A 20,676-nucleotide genomic window follows, 5' to 3' on the forward strand; every position below is an offset into this window, starting at 1 on the left:
AGGACACCTATATTATTGCATTGAATACTCTAGACCTATTTTCCATTCCTCTTAATGCACTGCAATACTCACCATGACTTTGCAACCCATTTCTCCTTAAACATCCATACAGACTTACTGCTGGACGATCTCACCATGCTATCAACGTCTTTTTATGTCTCATCAAATGTCATCTCTGTGCTCAACACACTCAGCATAATTTTGCAAGATACAGTCCACATACACGATCCACCTTGGTACATAAAAGAGTTCAATGACTGCAAACACACAACCCAGAAACAATACATGCTGTCTGGAAATACCATTGAGAGGAAGGTCCCATCCCCATAAAAATCTACACAGCCTGCAGACATCGTATTATCATAGTAAAAAAACATAATTGCACCACAAACATATTGGAAGCAAACAACATGTGTAAAACCCTTGTCACAGCTGTCACACATTGAGTCAACCTTTGGTCTGAAACTACAATACATTATTGCACAGGTAACATGCCATCATCATTTTCCAAAAACAAGTCAAATGAGATGAGCGAACAAATCGATAGCATCAAAGACATTACAGACTTTCCTCTTATAATTTGTAAAACGTGTATAGATGGTCTTACCTCAAGACTATGGTGTAGAAAGAGTTCCCCAACTTCGAAGCAACATTCACGGCCAATTCCCACTAAGATGACATCCTTACTAACTCCATAAAAAAACTTAGGGTGAAGCATTCACAACCCCACTCCATATCAATGCCTCCCTCACTGACTGACTTAAGAATGGTCAAATCACCTCCAAGAGGAAAAAAGCCCCTCTGAACTCAGGCAACTCCTTGGAGACTGCTAGTCAAGCCTTTCACCATGATGCAGTAAATAGATCATGCTTTTTCTCATCATGGATGAAATGGATGTCTGCCTAAAAGTCATGCTCGGCTTCTCATCTGATTTTGATGCTTTCAAACATGAGTCCATATTCAACTTCATTGCCCCTACCATAGGTTTCATTGGTGCAGTCTTGTATTGGTTCATCTCATACTTCACAGCCAGGCTGTTTTTCCAGATGTGCTTCAACAGATGACCGTATTGCGCTCTTTGCTGCTGAATGCCACAAGGTTCCAACCTCTCCTTTTTCCTTTTTCTGCTGCATTCCGTGTTATAATAATAATAATTTCACATTTAGATAGCGCTACGAACCCACAGGTATCTGAGCGCTGCTTATTATTACCCACAGTGTGTGGTGCTCATTTATCGACCTTGGAAGGATGAAAGGCTGAGTTTGACTCTGCCGGGATTCGAACCTGCATTAGCAAGCTCTGCACGGATGTCAAGGCGAGCGCTCTAATCGCTTTGCCACCTGACCGTTATACCATGAGTAGACTTAGAAACCACAATGTCTATACCAATGGGTTTGTCTTCACAATATGTATATTCAACTCTCGAGTTAGAGCATAAATATAAACAAGTATACACTAGCAACCTTTGCTACAAATACTGTTCGAGAATCATCCAGACATTGTATTTTTAATCATTCTATAGGAGTAAGGTTTTATGCGGATCTTCCTGTGTTTACCACAATTACAAAGAAACTACTATCTGAGCTAATGGACAATGACTCAGAACTAAGTCAAGAGAACAACGAGTTGGAAAACAAATGACTGATACTTCTTTTTCTTTCTCTATCCACTATTAGATAGGTGGCACACCAGCACCGACTAAGGATAGGGTATTAGACAGATGGGGACGGATAGAACTTTCTCTATACCCCTTCTTTCTGTCCTAAATTGTCTCTCTGATTTATGTTAAGATTTGCAATGTACCTATAGGGCAATCCACAAAACTTATTTAGGTCTCGAGCTACATGACGGGATACAACAAGTTTCCTCTGCACTTTTCACCATCTCAGACAATTCAGATCACCCATGAACATTATACATGCCCAGATGAACTCATAAGCCTTGAGGGTGTTATGCCCCAATCCTTTTTCATGTGACAAAATATTGCTTGGGCATAACCCTGACAAACCATTGTAATGCAACTTTACCCCTCCCTTGTTTACCTAGTCCATCTGCTCTCCTTCAGCCTCTATACTAAGCCATTATGGGAGCGCCTAGCTGATCTCAATATCAAGATTCACCAATATGCTGAAAAACTCAACTATTCCCCAGGATCAACTGTGTTAGCAGCACAAAATCAATACAAAATCTGTGTTTCTCTCATTCAGCCTACCTCAAATTAAACTCCACTAAGACTGAATGTATCTTTGCAAACCATGACAAGCCTTTCTAAGAGTTAGTGACTGCCATGTAATTAAACTAAAACCATTACTCACATGCTTTGGGCAATGATTGACAGTGAGTTCTTCTTCAAGACAGCATCATACAGCCTTGAGTAATGAACACCAAACCTACACAGAAATATAGTTAAGCAAGGTTTATTGGGAATATTTCCAAAGGTGAGCCAAAATAACAACCCTCCCTTCTTTAGACGCACTAGCAGAACTCTGGGATACATGCTCGCTCTGTCAGCAAGCCAACAATAATAAACAACTACAGAATGGCTTTGTCCATGGTTCTCATTTCGTTTCAATTTCTATTTAGGGCTACACCCCGTATTCTCTTCCTGGGGTTTCACTGTAATTTCTCAGTCAATCACAGGCTTGGGATTTAAAGTGTCCACTGGATTTCTCTCTTGATCCCTTGTCAGTAAATTCAGGTCCTCTGCATTCATACTCTTCAGGGCCCTATGCGCATGCATATGATTGCTAGACCAGGTAAAATAACCTCATGGGTGGAAGGAACCCAAGAGCATCCACCAAGAATCAGTTCGAGTTAGTCTGTTTAGAGACTTGACTGAGAGTCGTTCCACCTCCCTCCAGGTCTTAGCTATTTTCCCCACCCAGTTCTCATCTACCTCCTCGATGGTCACACGCCTAGGGGAGCTCTCCTGCTCCTCCTAAGATATTGACTGTATTTTACCTTCACATCTTCCTGTACTTCCTCGATGCTCCAAAGCCATTTGTTCGCACCTCAACACTTCTTCGACTCACCTCTTGCAGACTTATAGTGTGCCTGATCCTTCTCAACTCATTCAGTGTACTCTCTGCTATTCCTCATCTCCCCCTCCCATCTCCTTCTACCTTTCTAATCTTCAACCCCCTTGTTAATATTCCACTCCTCCTTTCTCATGGCATCTCCTTCAACTACCTCCATCATGCTGGGGGGCGTGGCTAACTAGCCATGGAATAGGACGTGGCTTCCTGTGCAGCTACTGTTGATCCGTCATTTATCCTGGAAATTACGCTGAAAAATGCTACACGCGCTCTGTAACTGAAGATATGGACGTCTGAATACATGCTCTGCAACTATCCTGGAAAGCAAGTGCATCGCGCCTGGGAATCGGGAGATAAAACAACTTTGAAGAGGCAGCCGTGCGGATACATTGTTGCCAAGATGGCAGACAACAAACGAAGCGTACTTGCAACCTCGAGAAGGATCGAATGCAGCTGAACGGCATGGATCGCGAAAGAAGCTAGCTGCCGGAAGAAACGCTTTCAAACCTTGCCTTTATATAAAGCAATATCGTGGTAGCGCTCCCGGGCATGAGTGAATGGAACAATTGATAATTGTAACAGTTTGTGTCACGGAGGACAAACGCCTGCCTGCCGCTCACAAAAGAGACTTCGAACTATGAACGTTACAAATGAAAGCATGAATAGCGGGCGGCGGTGAGATCAGCAGGGAAGACGCTGACCGCGAGCGATATATAAATAACGGCAGCGGGGCCCCGGACGCCAGTGATAGAGAACATTCACATAAGCACAGAGCACACGCAAACAGAGTGCTGGTGGCGAATTACATGGGGCGAGTTTGCCGCTCGAGCTGACAGAACATTTCCTCTCATCACTGTAGTGCACGGCAAACATGGAGTGACATGCTATTCAGTTGGAGTGCTGCTGGAAGAAGTGCCACATGGAACTCAGTGAAACAAGCAAATGAGGCGCACCGAAAAGCCTGCCCTTTCACAATAAAGGCCCAAGAACTGATTCCTCCCATTGCCGCGGTGCACCGTAAATACGGATCGGTAAGCTGTCCTGTTGTGGCACTGCTGGGAGGAAGTACCACATGAAACGCAGGGATAAATGCGCGCATGAGGCGCACTGAAGAGCCTGCCCTTTTGTGATAAGGGTCCAGGAACTGATGCAACGTTGTGGGCCTTAAAAATGGCTAAGACCTGCAAAGAGGACACAGAATCCATGCTGCAGCGCTGCCAAGGGTCAAAGATACCTGAGCAAACTGGCATCCTGGCATCAGGTGCAAAGGCACTGTGGTAAGAGAAGTGGGGGGTGTTCACTGGCCCCTAAAAGTAGGCTGAGATACTGACTGCAGTGGCCAAAGAAGAGACGTGGGAGGACAGAGCCCACTCTAAGCGCGACCTTATGAGCCGCCTCGCAGCGCAGTCCACTGAGGGTGACGCCCCAGCACTGAACTGAACTGGTGAAGACACAATAACATCAGAGAGCTAATACCAGACGCAAAGTAAAGATTGCATGATGTCGGTGAAAGGGGCGAAGGCCAAGAGCAAGCAACGTACAATGGACACCTTTGCAAAGGCACAGCGGACCCCCTCGACCCCAGCACAAAGTGCGGTGGCAGCCTCTGGGGATGGCGCCCCTGAAGGAGAAAACCAACAGGTCCTAGCGGCCATAACGGATCTAAGTGGGGCACAGCAATCGCGGAACTACGGACGGCCCTGGAGAACAACATAGATGCTGTAGGAGTCAAAGTCACTCTGCTGCGACAAGATGTCAGAGCGCTGGCAGAAAGGACTAGTGGCCTGGAGAGCGCTGTGAAGACCAACACAGACGTAAGCACGAATAATTCGAAAGAGGTCCACATGCTAAAACAGTTTGCCAATCTTGAAAATAGAGTGGAGGAAGCAGAAGGAAGGGCGAGACGGAACATCATCCGGATGGTCGGCCTGCCGGAGGGAGAAGAGGGCCAAGACCCCATGGACTATGTGGAGAACATGATCCTGCAAGAAATAGGAGCAGACAAGCTCTCACAGGGGTTCACGGTTGAGCGGGCACATCGGGCCCTGATGAGGAAACCAGGGCCTGTGGCTCCACCGCGGCCGATAATTGCGAAAATTCTGAACTATAAAGACAGAGAGAAGATTCTGGAGTATTTTCTTAAGGGCGGAACGATAGAAAGAGCTTCCTCCAAGATCATGGCATACCCTGATTATACTATGTTGGTGCAAAGACAGCGATATAGCTACGTGGCGGTCAAGAGGAGACTGCGTACAGCGGGTATCGGGTACATGCTATTGTACCCTGCGAAGTTAAAAGTTTTGCACAAAGGCAGAGCGCTGTTCTTTGATACCCCAGAAGAAGCAGCATCATAGCTGGACTTGCAGGGCTGTCTGGAGCGAGAAGAGGAACAACATCGCCAGGAGCACGATAAGTGAATATACTGTATCATGTACACTGAGAGGATAAGCGGGAGGGGAGTCCTAGTATGACGCCTTGAGACATTTGATTGATAATGTGTAGCCTTTGGACTCTATGACCCTGTTGAACTGGAATATAGTAAATAAAAGCTCAAGTGAGCATGGGAGCACTAGGCGTAGCAAACTTAGAACAAACAGGAGCGGCAGGATGGCAGCTAAATACCCCCGAGAATTAGTAGTAAGGCAGCCAATAGGCGCCTTCACCCTGCTGAGCCGCGAGTACAGGCTTTTGCCAGAAAGGGCTAGATGCGGGGGTGCTGAGATCCAGGGATGGAGCTGGGCAACAGTTGGGGAGGGTGTTGTTGGGGAAAAAGCAGGGAGGGGGGAGGTGGGCGGGGTTGTTGTGTATATAGTTAGAGAGTGTTTGAATTGGGGTACAAGCCTACATGGAAGAGTTAAGCACCTGAAGTTGGACTGCATGGGTGTGGGAGGGAAGAGGGACACAGACGTACCATGGGGGACCTTAAAATAGTCACCTGGAATGTCAGGGGGCTCAATAGTTATCTGATGAGAAATAAGGTTATGCTATACTTACGGAGACAAAAGATAGATATTGCCCTGCTGCAAGAAACGTACCTGACACGGAACAAGATGGAGATAGTCAGGAGGAAATGGAAGGGAACGGTGTTGGGTTCGCCATATTCGGCCTATGCTAGGGGAGTGATCATTTGGGTAGCGCCACACGTCCCATTTCAGCTGTTACAGACATTGGTAGAGATGGACGGGAGGATGGTCATGGTGAGGGGATTGGTGTGAAAATAAGTATTATAAACACGTATGCCCTGAACCAAAATACTGCAACATATTTTAAAATGCTGTGTAACAATCTTAGCATGTGTGTGGGGAGCGCGATGATTTGGGGAGGGGGGACTTTAATTGCGTTCCAAACCCTAGTGTGGACAGGTCAGATGGGAAATCAGATAAGCCTTCCCCAGGAGCCAAAGCGTTACAGACGCTGCTGAATGATTTTGGGTTAGAAGATGCATGGAGGACGTGTCATCCACACGATAGGCAATACTCGCATTATTCTGCCCCGCAGCAACTACATACAATGGCTGGACTATGTCTTCGTCACCCCAGAAATATTGACAGAGATCACACAAGTTGAATATAAAGCGAGGGTCCTCTCGGACCACTCGCCTTTGATCCTTGGATGGCAAGGATGGCTCAGAGACCCCCTTTTTAGGGAAGACATGAGAGATGAGATAGTTAACTACTTTGAGACGAACACGGGCAGTGTAGATTCAGCGGGCACATTGTGGGAGGCCTTTAAAGTTGTGATAAGGGGAGTGGCTGTAGCGAAATCCAAAGGATTGCAGTTAGGGATTTTGGTGGATTTACAGGAAGTCGAAGGAGAACTGGAAAGGGCACTCAGAGGAGAAAATGGTACCAACCCAGACAGTGACCTGATACTAAGATTACAGCAAAAGTGCGCAGGGCACTGGGAAAGATTGTGCAACCTCAACTATAAAAAGTATATAGAGAGGCAGCATGCTGGAGGAGATAAACCGGGAAGGAATTTGGCATGGCTGTACAAAAGTGAGATCCCTAGACCCCCGATTAGATCGATAACGAGGGAAGACGGTAGGGTGGTGGATACCGAAGAGGGGATTAATCAGGAGTTTGCAAACTATTATGGGCTGCTATATGGGGATGAAGCGGAGGATAATCACGCGATAATAGTGGAAACGCTGGAAGACATAGGATTGCCACAGATTAGCGCAGAGGAAAGAGAGGAGATGGACGCACCGATTACTTTGAAGGAGCTAGAAGAGGTGGTGAGACAGTTGCCAACTAGTAAGACCCCGGGGGCTGACGGACTCCCAAGTGAGTTTTATAAAATATTTAAAGATGAAGTGCTCCCCCCTTTGTTAGATATGTTGAATGAGGCATATGAGCTAGGCAGACTACCGGAGTCGCTCAGAGAAGCGATTATAATACCACTTCCCAAACCGAACAAGCCAGAACATCGCTGCAGCTCTTATAGACCCTTGTCGATGTTGAATCAAGACAGCAAAATGTTGACTGCCGTCTTGGCTATTAGATTGAAGAGAGTTATAAGTAAACTGATACACCCAGACCAGGCAGGCTATGTCCCTAATAGGAACATCTCCAATAATCTTAGAAGGCTCCACAGAGTCATCGAATACGGAAACGGAAGTGAGGATGAACTGGTAATTGTGTCGCTGGATGCAGTAAAGGCCTTCGACTCTGTCAAATGGCCATGGTTGTTGGCGTACCTGGCTGGCTATGGGAATGGTCCGGGGTATCTACAGTGGGCTAAAATGTTGTAGAGTGAGCCGCTGGCCAGGGTTAAAACAGGGTCAGTGGTATCGGAAAAATGGAAGTTGCGTAGGGGAACCAGGTAAAGCTGTCCATGGTCCCCTATGCTCTACATATTAGCTCTGGAACCCTCTAGCGATCTACAGCAATATGACATGATAGGCATCCCTGTGGGTGGAGTATGACACCTGATATCATTATACGCAGATGATATACTACTGTATTTGCGATATCCAGAAGAAAACCTCCAATATGTTTTGGAGGTTTTGGGTAGATATGCGGAAATGTCCGGAATAGCGGTGAACCCTCAGAAGTCCAGCATGTTCCCATTGGGTGGATACAAAGGGATCCCCCTGAAACAATTACCGATGTTACAAGTGCCATAGGCAGCCAGCACATTTTGCTACCTAGGAATAGATGTATACCACACGGTGGAGGAAGAGCATAAGCGCTACACAGAAGTAGCCATTACCAAGATACAGAATTGCATACGGTTCTGGCTAAAACTGCGCTTAGCAATGATGGGTCGTGGTGCAATGTTAAAGATGGTGGTCTTGCCTCGGCTCCTACACTACGTCGGGAATATCCCATTTATGATACCAAAGAAATTCTTTAGTAAATTGGCTGGCATATGTAAAGACTTTCTGTGGCACGGGACACGGAGCAGAGTGGCCCTCTGGAAGCTACAGAACACCTACGAGAAAGGGGGTATAAAATTGCCTAATTATGAAGTTTACTATGTTGCCAGTCAGCTACAGTATGTGGCGAAATGGCTTTCAGAGGATGTGATCCCGGAAACCAAGCTGTTCAGACAGGATTGTGTCCCATTCTACCTGAAAGAGATAATGTGGTTACCACAGGCTGCACTAGATGGGCGCCCCAAGATGTTGTTACTAGGATGGAGGATGTGGCGAAGGGCATGTCAACTGATGGGGAACCCATGCCTGTGCTCCCCTCAGGTACCGCTAGTGGCACTGGCGGGTGGGGAAGAGCAGCTGAGGATGATAATCGGGAATCACTGGGAACCGGCTGGCGTAGCGACAATGGGAGATATCTGGCGGGAGGGCACTATAACAGATTTTGGGCAGTTAGGGACGGAAACTGGGCTACACACTGGCCAGTATATCAAGTACCATAGATTGGCGCGAAGGATCAAGAGAACGTGGTCAGAATTGGTGCTTGAGGAAGAACCAGACGCTACTGTAGACATAATATATGACATAGCAGAGGGGGGGCACGAGATATCTAGGATATACGAGATGATGATGTCCAAAGTAGGAAAGGAGGTGGTACAATTGAGACTAGACAGGGAGGAGGAAGTGGGTACCCCGATGGAGGATGGGATGTGGGAACGAGTCCAAGGGTATCATAAAAACATGTCAAGGAACGCAAGACTTAAGCAGATGCAATTGTATATTACGCATAGGGCGTACCTGACACCCCAGAGGATAGCCAAGTTTAAAAATGCAGGGCGGCAGGCATGCCCTAGATGTGATGAGGAGAATGCGGGCATGGTGCATATGTTTTGGTCCTGCCCGGTCATTGGCCGCTTCTGGGGTGAGGTCGTACATAAATTAGCAGGAAAAGGTATTAAGATTGTGGTGGATAATGTGTGGGCCTGTCTGCTGGGAGGGTTCCCTAGGCCAAGGAAACTCAAGCACGTGAGCAAACTGAAGGATCTGGCATATGCGCTTGCGAAGAGGAGAATTGCTATGGGGTGGAAGACATGCCACAAACCTCGATTAGAGATATGGTGGAATGATCTGCAGAAATGGGCGGAGGCGGAAACCATGGTATGGCAAGAAGCCAGCAATGCTGAGGGGGAGGAGGAAACTGAGACTCTCATGGCATGGAAACTGCTGATAGCAGAACTATTTGGGTCTGTGCCGGACTCAATGGACCTCACGGATAGAAACCCCCCATCACAAGATGCAGAATAGAACATTAGTAGAAGTAGGCTCGTAATGGGGGGAGGGAAAAGGGAAGCAGTGAGCGAGATTGAATAATGTATAATGGATATGTTACTGTATACACTGCAAGTTTGGTTTGTATTGTTTGTTTAAATATTTAATAATTAAAAAAAAAAAAAGAACTACCTCCATCATGCTCCCCAGCTTCTTCTTCCTGATATCTTCTCTAACCACCTCCTGCGGTCTCCTTCAATCTCCCTTCCATCTCGTGTCTTTTGTAACCTCCTGCTTCCTCCCAATGAAATGATATGATTGGTTATTTATAACACGCTTAATACCCAGAGGTTTCTAAGCGTGGACCTGGGGATCGAACCTGTGTTGCTCTGTGCCCCAACCTCCTTGTACTGCTGTCCACCTCCCCAAACCTCCCACTCTTTAGCCACATCTCTGTAGCCTCCTTCATCCTGCTCCATCCCAGTGCATCTTTGCCTGTGCCTCCAACAATCTCCAAAGCTCTTTCGTGACCTCCAAACACCCACACACTGCTTAGAATATCTGCCCTTGTTATCATGGTCAGGCTGCTTCCGCTGCCTTGTCCCATTCTCTAATGGTAACCACTGTGCATGATTATTATGTCCTAGCATGGACTGGTTCAGCTGGTCGGGGGGGGGGGAACAGGATCACCTGGCCTAATTACATGCCACTTTGCATTGTGAGTCAGGCTATGCCTATTTCGAGCTTGTTCACTATTTTAGTTTTTGTATATGCGATTCACATGGTGGGGAGTAAACTGGTTGCGCACAAGCTCACTTTCTCTCCTAGTCCCTGTGCTGCAAATCCTCCAGCTGGGGCAGCAGCGGTGTACACATGCCCTCTGAAAGCCTCAATCTTGAACCCAATACTTTTGATTTTTGTTTGAGAAGCATCGCACCACAGGGGTTCTTGGATCTCTGACAGCATGCAGATATCTTTGAAAGAATTGCACTATGAATGTGCTTGAGGGCTATATTGTAGGTGCATAAGTAAGGCAAAATTGCACCAGGAGGGTGCTTCAGTGCTGCACATCAGATTCCCATATTTGGAACCCGTTAAGAGGTCAGCAGCAGATACAGTGTCATGTGACAGTCTGATGCAAAGCGGTCGGGGTATAGTGGAATGTTCCAGGGAATCCCCCTCTTTGTACCTTCTCCAAGCCGAACACCACACTGCATGTGGGGGCCCTGAGCCCCAGTGGCCACCCCCTCCCCCCATACATCAATCACCAAAGAAGCTCAGATAGCCTGATAAAAAGTCTTTCTACTCCATAATGTCAAACCCTTTATCCAGCTACATATCTAATTCGACCACATCATTCACATCCTCATTGATTCATTTACTTCCTCCTTCAAGCCTGCATCACCTATAAGGCAGGATGCATAAGATACTAAGCCATAGCACTCAACTCTCCATCCTGCTTGTTAGAAAATCTCAGCATCTCACAGGGCTGATGCATCACACGAATCCATGCTATTTGTATCCTAGATACCAACAACTGCAAAAAGGAGAGAACGAGAACATGCATTCTTCTGCTATGCGCACAGACATAGCAGACTGGCCCCCACATTCCTGCCCTGCAGCACTGAGGTGAGATTCCTTCTCTTCAAACATCTGATCGATCACTGCATATAATGTATCACATCATTCTTACAATCCCCCATCCACCACCTGACAACCTAACTCCTTCTCTTTTAACTTGATTGACCCATATTGTACTGCACTCCCCTCTTTGTAAGCTAGGTTCACACTATATAAATTGATAACTTCATTTTATGTTATTAGTCCATCTAAATCACAAACTATCACCACCCAAAGGTGTCCTCTTGGTGTTGAGAACAGAACACAAACCAACGAAGGAGAAGCAATAAAGGGATGAATAGATTATGAAGGTGTCTTATGAAAGATGTTCTTTTATGTTTCTTAGTGCTAATAAAAGGGGGGATTCCACTAACTGGAAACATGAACAGAGGAGGCCTAGACCCCATACCTTGCCTTCTAAAAAGCAGAATGAACTGGAGGCAATTAATGGATGATCGTAAAGTTTGCACGGGTCTGAATTGTGAGAATCTGCTCTTGATGAATTGAGGCCATTGATCATACAAGGCTCTATGTTCCAAACATCTGGCTTTAAAATCCACACAAACCTCAACTGGGAGCCAGTGCAAGGTGCTGAGCCTCAGCAGATTTATAGTCCAATACCCACCAATCCATCAGTATAACTGTTATTATATCATTTCATTTTCTTGCTCTCTTGTGCATCATCCTACTTAGTTTGTACTTGGCTTGTGCATTACTGTGATATACCTCATCATGCGCATACCCACATGAACCGTCGCCCACTATCATCTTGCTCTTTTTTCAAAGGTGTTCAAATGCTTTTGTACTATTAGTTTGTATTGTTATTCACTAACCTATATAACTTTATACCATCTCAAACTCATTATCCTTCAAAACCCTTACCCATTGTGCTGCTAAAATGCTACTAATAACACCAGGCATCACCCCCTTCTCCACTGAGCACTGTGATGAATTCAATGGAGTCATCACCAATACTCCGGCGATGACCTCCTCCCATGTGGCCAGGGGATGGTATCCGCTACCTGATCCTGACCTTGGGGTGGCTATATGAAGGAGGAACACATGGCAGGAGACAACCTCAGGGGATGTCATGGCTTCATTGGATGAGACATTGTATCCTCTATTTGCCCTTGAAGATAGTCCTCTGAGTCCAAATACCAATATGAACTATTACCATATCTCTACACCTCCCCTTGGAAGAATAGAAAAAATTATTCACCAATGCATACAGACAAAACTCCCAACTTTACCATGTGGAAGAAATGAGAATGCCTTTATCAGTTCTACCTATTCATCACCTAGAACTGCTTTACCATACAGGCATGTTGAAAGTGATTATCCAATTTCTTCAAACATCAATAATGGACTCCTTGTCCCAGTATCTTCTAAGTACTGGGACAAGGAAGATCAGAAGAGCAGGGCAGAGCAGCATAGGCTTTCAGCCCAATGAGTGCTCTAGCTGTTGTCCGAAAACATCTATGCCCAGTAAAGACCAGCAACCCAGTGTCAAAGGCTGCGCTGCTGCTGTTGTCGGCGAGAGAATGGTCCGCTTCTCTGCAAGCCCCCGAACAGGTGTGGCGGTGCTGCGCGGCTCAAGGCAAAAGAAGCGATGCGCTGCAAGAAGGGGACATGCTGGATACACCGGAGAGCGAAAGAAACTCCTGGGCATTCGCGACCACAGAAAGCAGACCCTTACCTCCAAGAACCCAATCTGAAACCGGCGTGCTGTAGGGAAGCTGCAAGAAACGGAACAGCACTGAGAAAGCAGTAGCGAAGGAAAAGCAGGGAGTGACTACGGAAGAGCCTGAGAACATCAGCAAGACCCGGTGAGTCAACCCAAGGATAGTGTGGACCCCGGGGCGTATCGGCAGGCACACCAAATGCAATTTCTTTAATTTTTTTATTGGGTATTTATAATGAACCTATACAGCAAATGGGTTTTCATGGTGCAACCAGACAAGGGGGAGAGGGAGAACAGGGAGGAAGAACACAGAAACTGTCCTTGTGTCATTCTGATTGTGCAAGTGCAGTAACAAAATGTGCAGGGGAGAGGGCAGGGGGGGAGTGCCAGTCAGAGCGGAATGCGCTAATGCTAAGGGGGGAAGGAAGTGCAGGTCAGAGTGGCAAGTGCGCAATAGCGGGGAGGGGGGGGTGGAAGGGCCCATAGGTTAGGCAAGTGTTAGTAGGGCAAGTGCAGGTTGGTGGGGGGGTTTGGGGAGACCAAGTGCAGGGGTAGACTGGTTGAGTAGGGCCAGGTGCCCTGTAGGAATTAGAAAAACAAGAAGCCAGTCAAAATGAGCCAGAGTGGGACATTAGCAGGGAAGGAGGAAGAGAAAAGGAGGGTCTTGAGAAGCTTCTGAAACTTAAGGAGATACGGCTCACGGGGCAGGGAGCCCATTCCAGAGGGAAGCACCTGCATAAGAGCAAGATCTAGCCCCCACTCTCTGCTTGGAAAAGCTTCTGATCTGCAGAGGGTTGGGTCTAGAAGACCGATGGGCTCTAGCAGGGAGGTATTTAGGGAGAGAGTTCGATGTAGCGTGGTCCCAGGCTTCAGAAAGCCTTGCGGATGATGCAGAGGGTCTTGAACTTTATCCTTGCAGCAACTGGGAGCCAGTGGAGAGATTATAGGACTGGAGAAATGCGGTCCATCAGCTTGAGGCCAAGGATAAGTCTTGCAGTCCTATCCTGGATTAGATAAAGGGGGCAAAGGGGGGATTTAGGCAGATTGAGGAAGAGGCTGTTGCAGTAAACCAGCCTAGAGAATACCAGAGCTCTGGAGACATTGAGTTTCTGGGAGAAGGTGATAAAAGGAAGAATGCCTCTGAGGCATGTGGCATGTCCGTGATATGTGGAGAGAAGGAGAGAGAGGAGTCGAAGATGACACCAAGGTTTTTTTGCCTCACAGAAGGATGATGGGCAGGCATGATACTAAAGCAGTTTAAAGAACAAGAGAAAACAGGAAGACTCTTTGTAAAAAGGGACAGTGAATTGAAACCAAAGCCCATACCAGTATGTGAATGCGTGGAATGCAAATATATGGAAGCATAGAGGCAAATAGAATCAAGAGGGTATGTGGATGAATATAAGAAGTCCTGGCAGAAAAGTGTACCAGACATTGTTAAATACATGAAGATAAGAAGTACTGGCAGGCGATTATACTAGGCAGCCTCAAGGGTTTAAATACAAGAAGTCCCGGAAGTAGAGTATACCGGGCAATTTGCAAATGCGTGGAAAACAAGAGGTCCCAAGCAAGGATATTAGGACTGTGTGGGCTAGACAAACAGGAGCACAAACTTGGCCACAGAACTCTGAAGTGAATACAGCTATAGATCTGTGTGTAAGTTACAGTGCAACTCTGGCCCAACAAAACACAAGAAGGAACTCTTGTATACAGAACTGTTTGTGATAAAGAGGAATCATGGGGAAGGGAGTCACCCTCTGGAACAAGGATTGGTGATCCCTGAAGAACTTTTGAGTTGGAACAACTTATACTTTCTTTTACAAATACAAACACTTTTTGAAAAAGACATCAAAGGGCAAAGACATTTCCCTTTTCACCTTTTTATTTAGTTATAGTGTGAGGGTCAGAGTAGAACTTTTTGACACAAGGACAGCTTTGATTTTTGACATCCTGACACAGACTGATGCTTAGTTTTGATTTAGTAGGGAACATCCTCTTAGTGCACAAAAGGCCTCTCTGACACAAGGACAGCTTTGATTTTTGGCATCCTGACACAGACTGATGCTTAGTTCTGGTTTAGGTAGGGAACATCCTCTTAGTGCTCCTTTTGTTTAGTAAAGTCTTTTACCAGGCAAATACTCACAAAAAAATAAAAATAGGGAGTAAAAATACCACCAGCAAAAACAGGAAACGGACACCTTTGCGCTCCGGCTTTCACCCACAAAGCTCCATGGATATGTTTGGAGCAGCACTGTACATACTATCAAAGGAAGAAACTACTATCATTGCTTCCTGATCGAAAGAAGTAAACCTGTATCTTTTAATTTGCATGAATAACTAATGAATAAATAATGACAAAAGTATTTCAATTTTTCTGTTAAAACATTTTTACTTGCTTATAAAATACTCCCATTGGGAATTGGACTTAAATGTGTACTCCCTGAAAAATAATTTTACACCCGACTTTAAAAAATAGGGAGTAAAATACTCCCACTTGCAAATGCCATCTACATCAATGGCTGTATGCTACTCCTTTATTGCAGCATCGCTCTTGAGGATTTGAAACTCACTACATGTGCAGGCTGCAAGTGGAAATATGCACATTTTTTATGAAAGTATTGGCGGATGAGTTGGATAGAATAAGAGTTGTAGTTTGAAAAGTGAAGGAGGAATATTTATTCAGGTTCAAATCTTGAAAGTAATGCGAGGTATACTGAGAAATTAAAAGCTGTTGAAAAATAAAGTCTCACATTGCCTCCGAGACCATACCCTCCTCCTTCTCTAATTTCCTAACCGTTATTCTCTCTGGGGCTCGCCATAATGACGCAATTAAATTCACTTGACTATCAGCAGTCCACAGGGCTTTTGCGGTTGACTTCCCATTGTCTTCAATGATCATAGCCTTTGCCGGTCAGCATGTGTCTCTTCTCTTTTTCCGCCTGTCTTCATTGGTGGATTGTCTGGAATGATTGCTGTAGGAAATGGCTATTGTAATTTTAAGATCGTATTTTCATTATCTGTGAAACGTATTAGCCAGCTTTGTATTTTTTACATAAATAACCTTTCGGTTTCATCAAATCCAACCAATCCAATTGCTTCCACTTTCATTGTGAAATACTACATTTTTGTCCGATGTCTTATGTCTTCATGTTTGCTTTGCAGGGATACATTACTACACACTTTGGAAACCTGTGGATTTCAATTCCAAGAATTTCTGTTATCACCAACCTGCGTAAGTGAAGCGATGTTGATGGCATGTGCAGAAGAGTATGTGAGGTTTAGAAGATTACATGTCTGGGCTTTTTTGTTGGAGCCAATGGATTTAGAGTCAATGCACTTAGGACTCATGTATTGCTGATGCACTGATCAATTGGTAATACAGTATTATGTTACACTTACTTCAAAAAATGAATATTGCTCTGTGACCACAATCAAAAGAACAAAATGAATACATAAGATTGAAGATTTTTATCTCGACACTATATGAAATGTTCCAGATTGGGTGCAAACCATGTTGCTAGATGGGTGGTGTTGCTTTAGTAGGTCATTTGTGAGGGGGAACCTGTAAGATATTGGTGGCAGCTCCTACACTTACTATGGGGGAGTCTGAGTGAAGCAGCCTGTGTGTGAACAAAAGAAAGGAAATATACCCCTGTGTTATTTGGTATGTTTAGGGGGATCTACTGTGTAATACCTTTATGGACTATGAACATGTCCATAGTACTTGAGCAGTGGAAGCCTGCCGGGCAGCGTTCCTTAATCGTTGGGTTCTGCCCGGCTAACAGCTTACTGTGGTTGTTGCTTGGCGCTTTTCTTCTTCCTGATATCCTGTCATACTGAACCTCAGTTTTTCTTGGACCTGCCTCTGTTTTGCTCATGTCTGGTTTCGTTGCTTCATTCCTTTGGTCAGATCGCCCAGCTTTCAGTGAACTTGGATCCTCTCCCTGGATTTTGTCTTGCATTGCCCTTGTCTGTGTCCGGCGCTTTCATCCCTTGGACTAATCTCCTGGCTTCCCGCGAACTCTGCCTTTCCCCTGGACTGCCTGCTCTCCTCCCGATTACCAGGATCTTCCTTGCATCCTTCTCCTCGGATTCTCCATCCTTGTATTCAAAGGAACTGCGTGTTCTCTCTCGCCCTGGACTACATTGGGTTTCTGGATTCTTGTGTTTGAATAGTTTTTTTGTTTTTTTTGGCTTTTTAAGCCTCCTTGGATCTGATACTCTTTTCCTTATTGTGGATCTCTTCCTGTGGACTGCCATCTTGATCCCTAGATTGCATCCTCGTGCCGTTCGGGTAAGGTGTCCTTGAGCTGCATTTACTTTGTTGCTGTTCTTTCTGGCACCTTTTCCATTGGAACACCTGTGTACTCCGGACTTCCTTGGCAGGAGCTCATCAAGAAGGTTAATCGTTTCTAGTTACATCAAAACAGGCAGGCGTTGGGGTACTGTCTGAGGGAGGTGTTTGTGACTAACATACTGGTATTAAATAGGTTCTTTCACAATGTATGTGTCTTCTCCCTCCTTTTAGCTCTGCTGTTGCTCCTGCCTTTTCACCTGAGCCCCTATCCTGTCAGTTGCATTGTTTGCTCTCTGTAGGCTGTGCTCTCGGGAGGAAAGTCTCCCTGTGAAAGGAGACCCCGGTTACCCGATTGGGGCTCGGATTACTAGAAACGGACCAGATCCTGACACTCAGGCTTCCGCAGTCTTGGGGCCATACAGGTTGAGTCTGCTTCAAAATAGTTTGTACAAGCATCCAGTTCCCCCTCACCAACTTCACCTTTCTCCCAGCTGTCAGCCCAAACAATTAGCCAGAAGGCTTGATGCCACTTTCTTAGCTTCAGGGGATTCTTGCGCACTTGTAACTTAGGCCTGTTAATTGTTATTAACTTCAAAATGCAGCTGGATTGCTCTAACTCTGAGAAAGGGTCTGCTTCACAATTAATATGGGGTACCCCTTGGCTTGGGACAATGCTTGTTTTCTTCTTCACTCATCTATAGTCTTTTAACTTCTTCTGAATTAAAGGTATGTTACTTTTATACAAAGTATAAGGTGCAGTCTTTCGGTAGAAACTACAATTAGACCTACACAACCACTATTTGATGACACAATATCAGACACCCTTAAAAAAACTTAATATCAGATCTACGAACTTGGAGAGTCACAGAACTAAAACCAAAATCATGGTTCATTCCACCAGTCCAGATGGACAATGTAATAGATATATTTCATAAAGCAGTAATTTTAGATATTCACAAATGGATGGGTAAACCTAACCAGGGAAAAAGGAGAATTTGGAATAACTTTAGGGTATTTGAATATCACGCCATTAAGGATCTCACGAATGACAAATCAATTGTAATTAAAGAGGCAGACAAAAGGGGGTAATATTGTAATCATGAACTGAGAAGATTATATCGAAATGGCCAACATACATTTACAAACCCCAGGCTGCTACCAGATTTTGAGGAATAATTCCAAGCAAGAAGTGTTGAGAGAGCTAAAAGCTCTCATTGACGAATGGTATAGACATGGTTCACTGATGGACCAAGAGACGAAGTACTTAATAGTAAGGGAACCCACTCTACCCACCATATACTTTTTACCTAAAATACACAAGGCGTTCCATATAATTCCAGAAGCAAGACCAATAATGAGAGGGATAGGATGGGCTACAGAAAGGATCTCTGAATATTGGAATAATATCATATGCCCATACGTATTCAGTTTGCGGTCATATCTAGGTGATACCACACAAGTTTTAATATCGCTGAAAGAACTGAAATGAGAAACTGAATACAAACTAGTGACAATGGATGTTAAAGCTCTGTATACTTCCATAAAACATGACTGGGCAAATGAAGCATTGGAATATCCATTCAAGAATACTTCTGCATCATACTGTGAACACCTTAAAATGTTGAAGGAAATGCTTCAGGCAACATTAGTACACAACAAATGGATCTTTAATGACCAATTTTATCAGCAAATTTAAGGAGTAGCTAGGGGTGCAAAATATGACCCAGTTTTAGCAAATCTATTTATGGGCTACTTTGAGGATGAACAAGTCTATCCAGACGTATGCCTTAGGGAACACGTTGTCATGTGGAGGAGGTACATATAACGTTCTGGTTGTTTGGAAAGGAAACACATATGAAAACAGTCAGGGGGTCAGCTGTACATATGAAAGCAGTGCCAAAAACATGACTTTTTAGATTTGACAATATATGTGGACAGTAGAACTCTCAGAAAATGTGCCCACAGGAAAGAGACTGAAGTTAATTCAACATTGCATGCCACAAGTTGTCATCGCATAACAGTGATGAACGGTATCACGTAATATTATCCCCAACTAAAATATCGCTGTATATATGGTCATCAGGAACTGCCATAGGCAATATTTTTATTGGGGATACTATTTGGGGTTTTTGGGAGCAGGGGTTTCAGGGGTGTCCCCTGCTCCCTTTAAAATGATACAGGGGTTGCGGGGGTGTCCCCCGCAGTTTCCATGCCTTAATATCGCCACAAAAATATGGCAATATTTTTGTATGGCGATATTTTTGCAGGGATATTAACACATGGAACCTGATGAAAATATACCGACGGGAGAATTTATCAGGGCCAGGCGCAACTGTAAAGAAGAAGACACATTTGCTATGGAATGCAATCTATTAAGAAGAAGATTTTTAGTAAGGGGTTACACCTTGAACAGTATTACTCGAGCCGAGGGAAAGGTTCTATCTATGCACAGGGAGACCACCCTTATATCAAAACAATGCCCAACAAAATAAAATCGAGAGATTGTGAAATTTGTGACCAAGTACTTCAACGACAATTAGGATTTTACAAGAATCCTGAACAAGCCCTGGCACATCTTGCATCTAGATAAAGATATAAAAAAGTATCTGGATGATGGACCTAGGATCGTTTCTACTACAGCACAAGCTTACAAACGAATTGAGCCCATCGTTTCTATCCAGTCCAGATTCAGAACTGAGTGTGAGCTGGTTACAGCCAATGAGAAATGGCTTTTCAAGATGTGGCACATGCACAATGTGCCGATATGCAGATGCAACAACAGAGGTGTGTACAGACTCACAAGGAGGAGCAATCCGGATCGAGGTCATGATCAACTGTAGCTCCAAATATGTAGTTTATGAAATTATGTGCAAATGTGAGAACATTTATATTGGCAGCACGATCATGGAGCTCAGGACTCATATCTGGGAGCACCTTGCAACCGTAGGAAGCCAAGACCAAATGTTGCTGATGGTCACCCATTGGCAAGCTGCACACCAATTGGATGAGAAAAAGGATTTGAGATGTATTGGCCTTAGCAAGATCACCCTTGGCAAGAGAGAGGAAGATCTGGAACTGAAACTAAGGCGTGCTGAGACAAGACTGGTCTGTCTAATGTGGACAACAGAAGTAGGCCTTAGCACAGACAATGAGATGAGTGTATTCTTATGAGCCAACCTCCTTGAATACAGGGGAGGTGACAATACGGGTGGACTACTACAACATAGAATGCCTATAGCATATGAAGCTTAACAATGTGGGGGGAATGTATGAATATCTAATGATTATGGATTTAAATCCCTTGCATTATTTCCTATTAACATATGTCTCTTGGAAACGGGACTGACGATCCAACACATAGGACCATTTCATTAGCTATTTAACAAGACCCCATAAC

At 44.9% G+C, this 20,676-nt stretch overlaps 1 protein-coding gene across 2 annotated transcripts in view; it reads left to right on the plus strand.

The window, feature by feature from the left end:
• The window catches only part of TRDMT1 (tRNA aspartic acid methyltransferase 1), a 542,866-nt gene that overhangs the window by 189,827 nt on the left and 332,363 nt on the right, over nucleotides 1-20,676 (plus strand). For both annotated transcript variants that reach the window (XM_069648351.1, XM_069648352.1), the window contains exon 6: nucleotides 16,145-16,214. In XM_069648351.1, the coding sequence (XP_069504452.1) occupies nucleotides 16,145-16,214 (70 nt within the window). The remainder of the gene's footprint in view (nucleotides 1-16,144; nucleotides 16,215-20,676) is intronic.

Source organism: Ambystoma mexicanum, chromosome 2q (assembly GCF_040938575.1).
Source record: "Ambystoma mexicanum isolate Mex_15411 chromosome 2q, UKY_AmexF1_1, whole genome shotgun sequence".
Lineage (NCBI taxonomy): Eukaryota > Metazoa > Chordata > Amphibia > Caudata > Ambystomatidae > Ambystoma > Ambystoma mexicanum.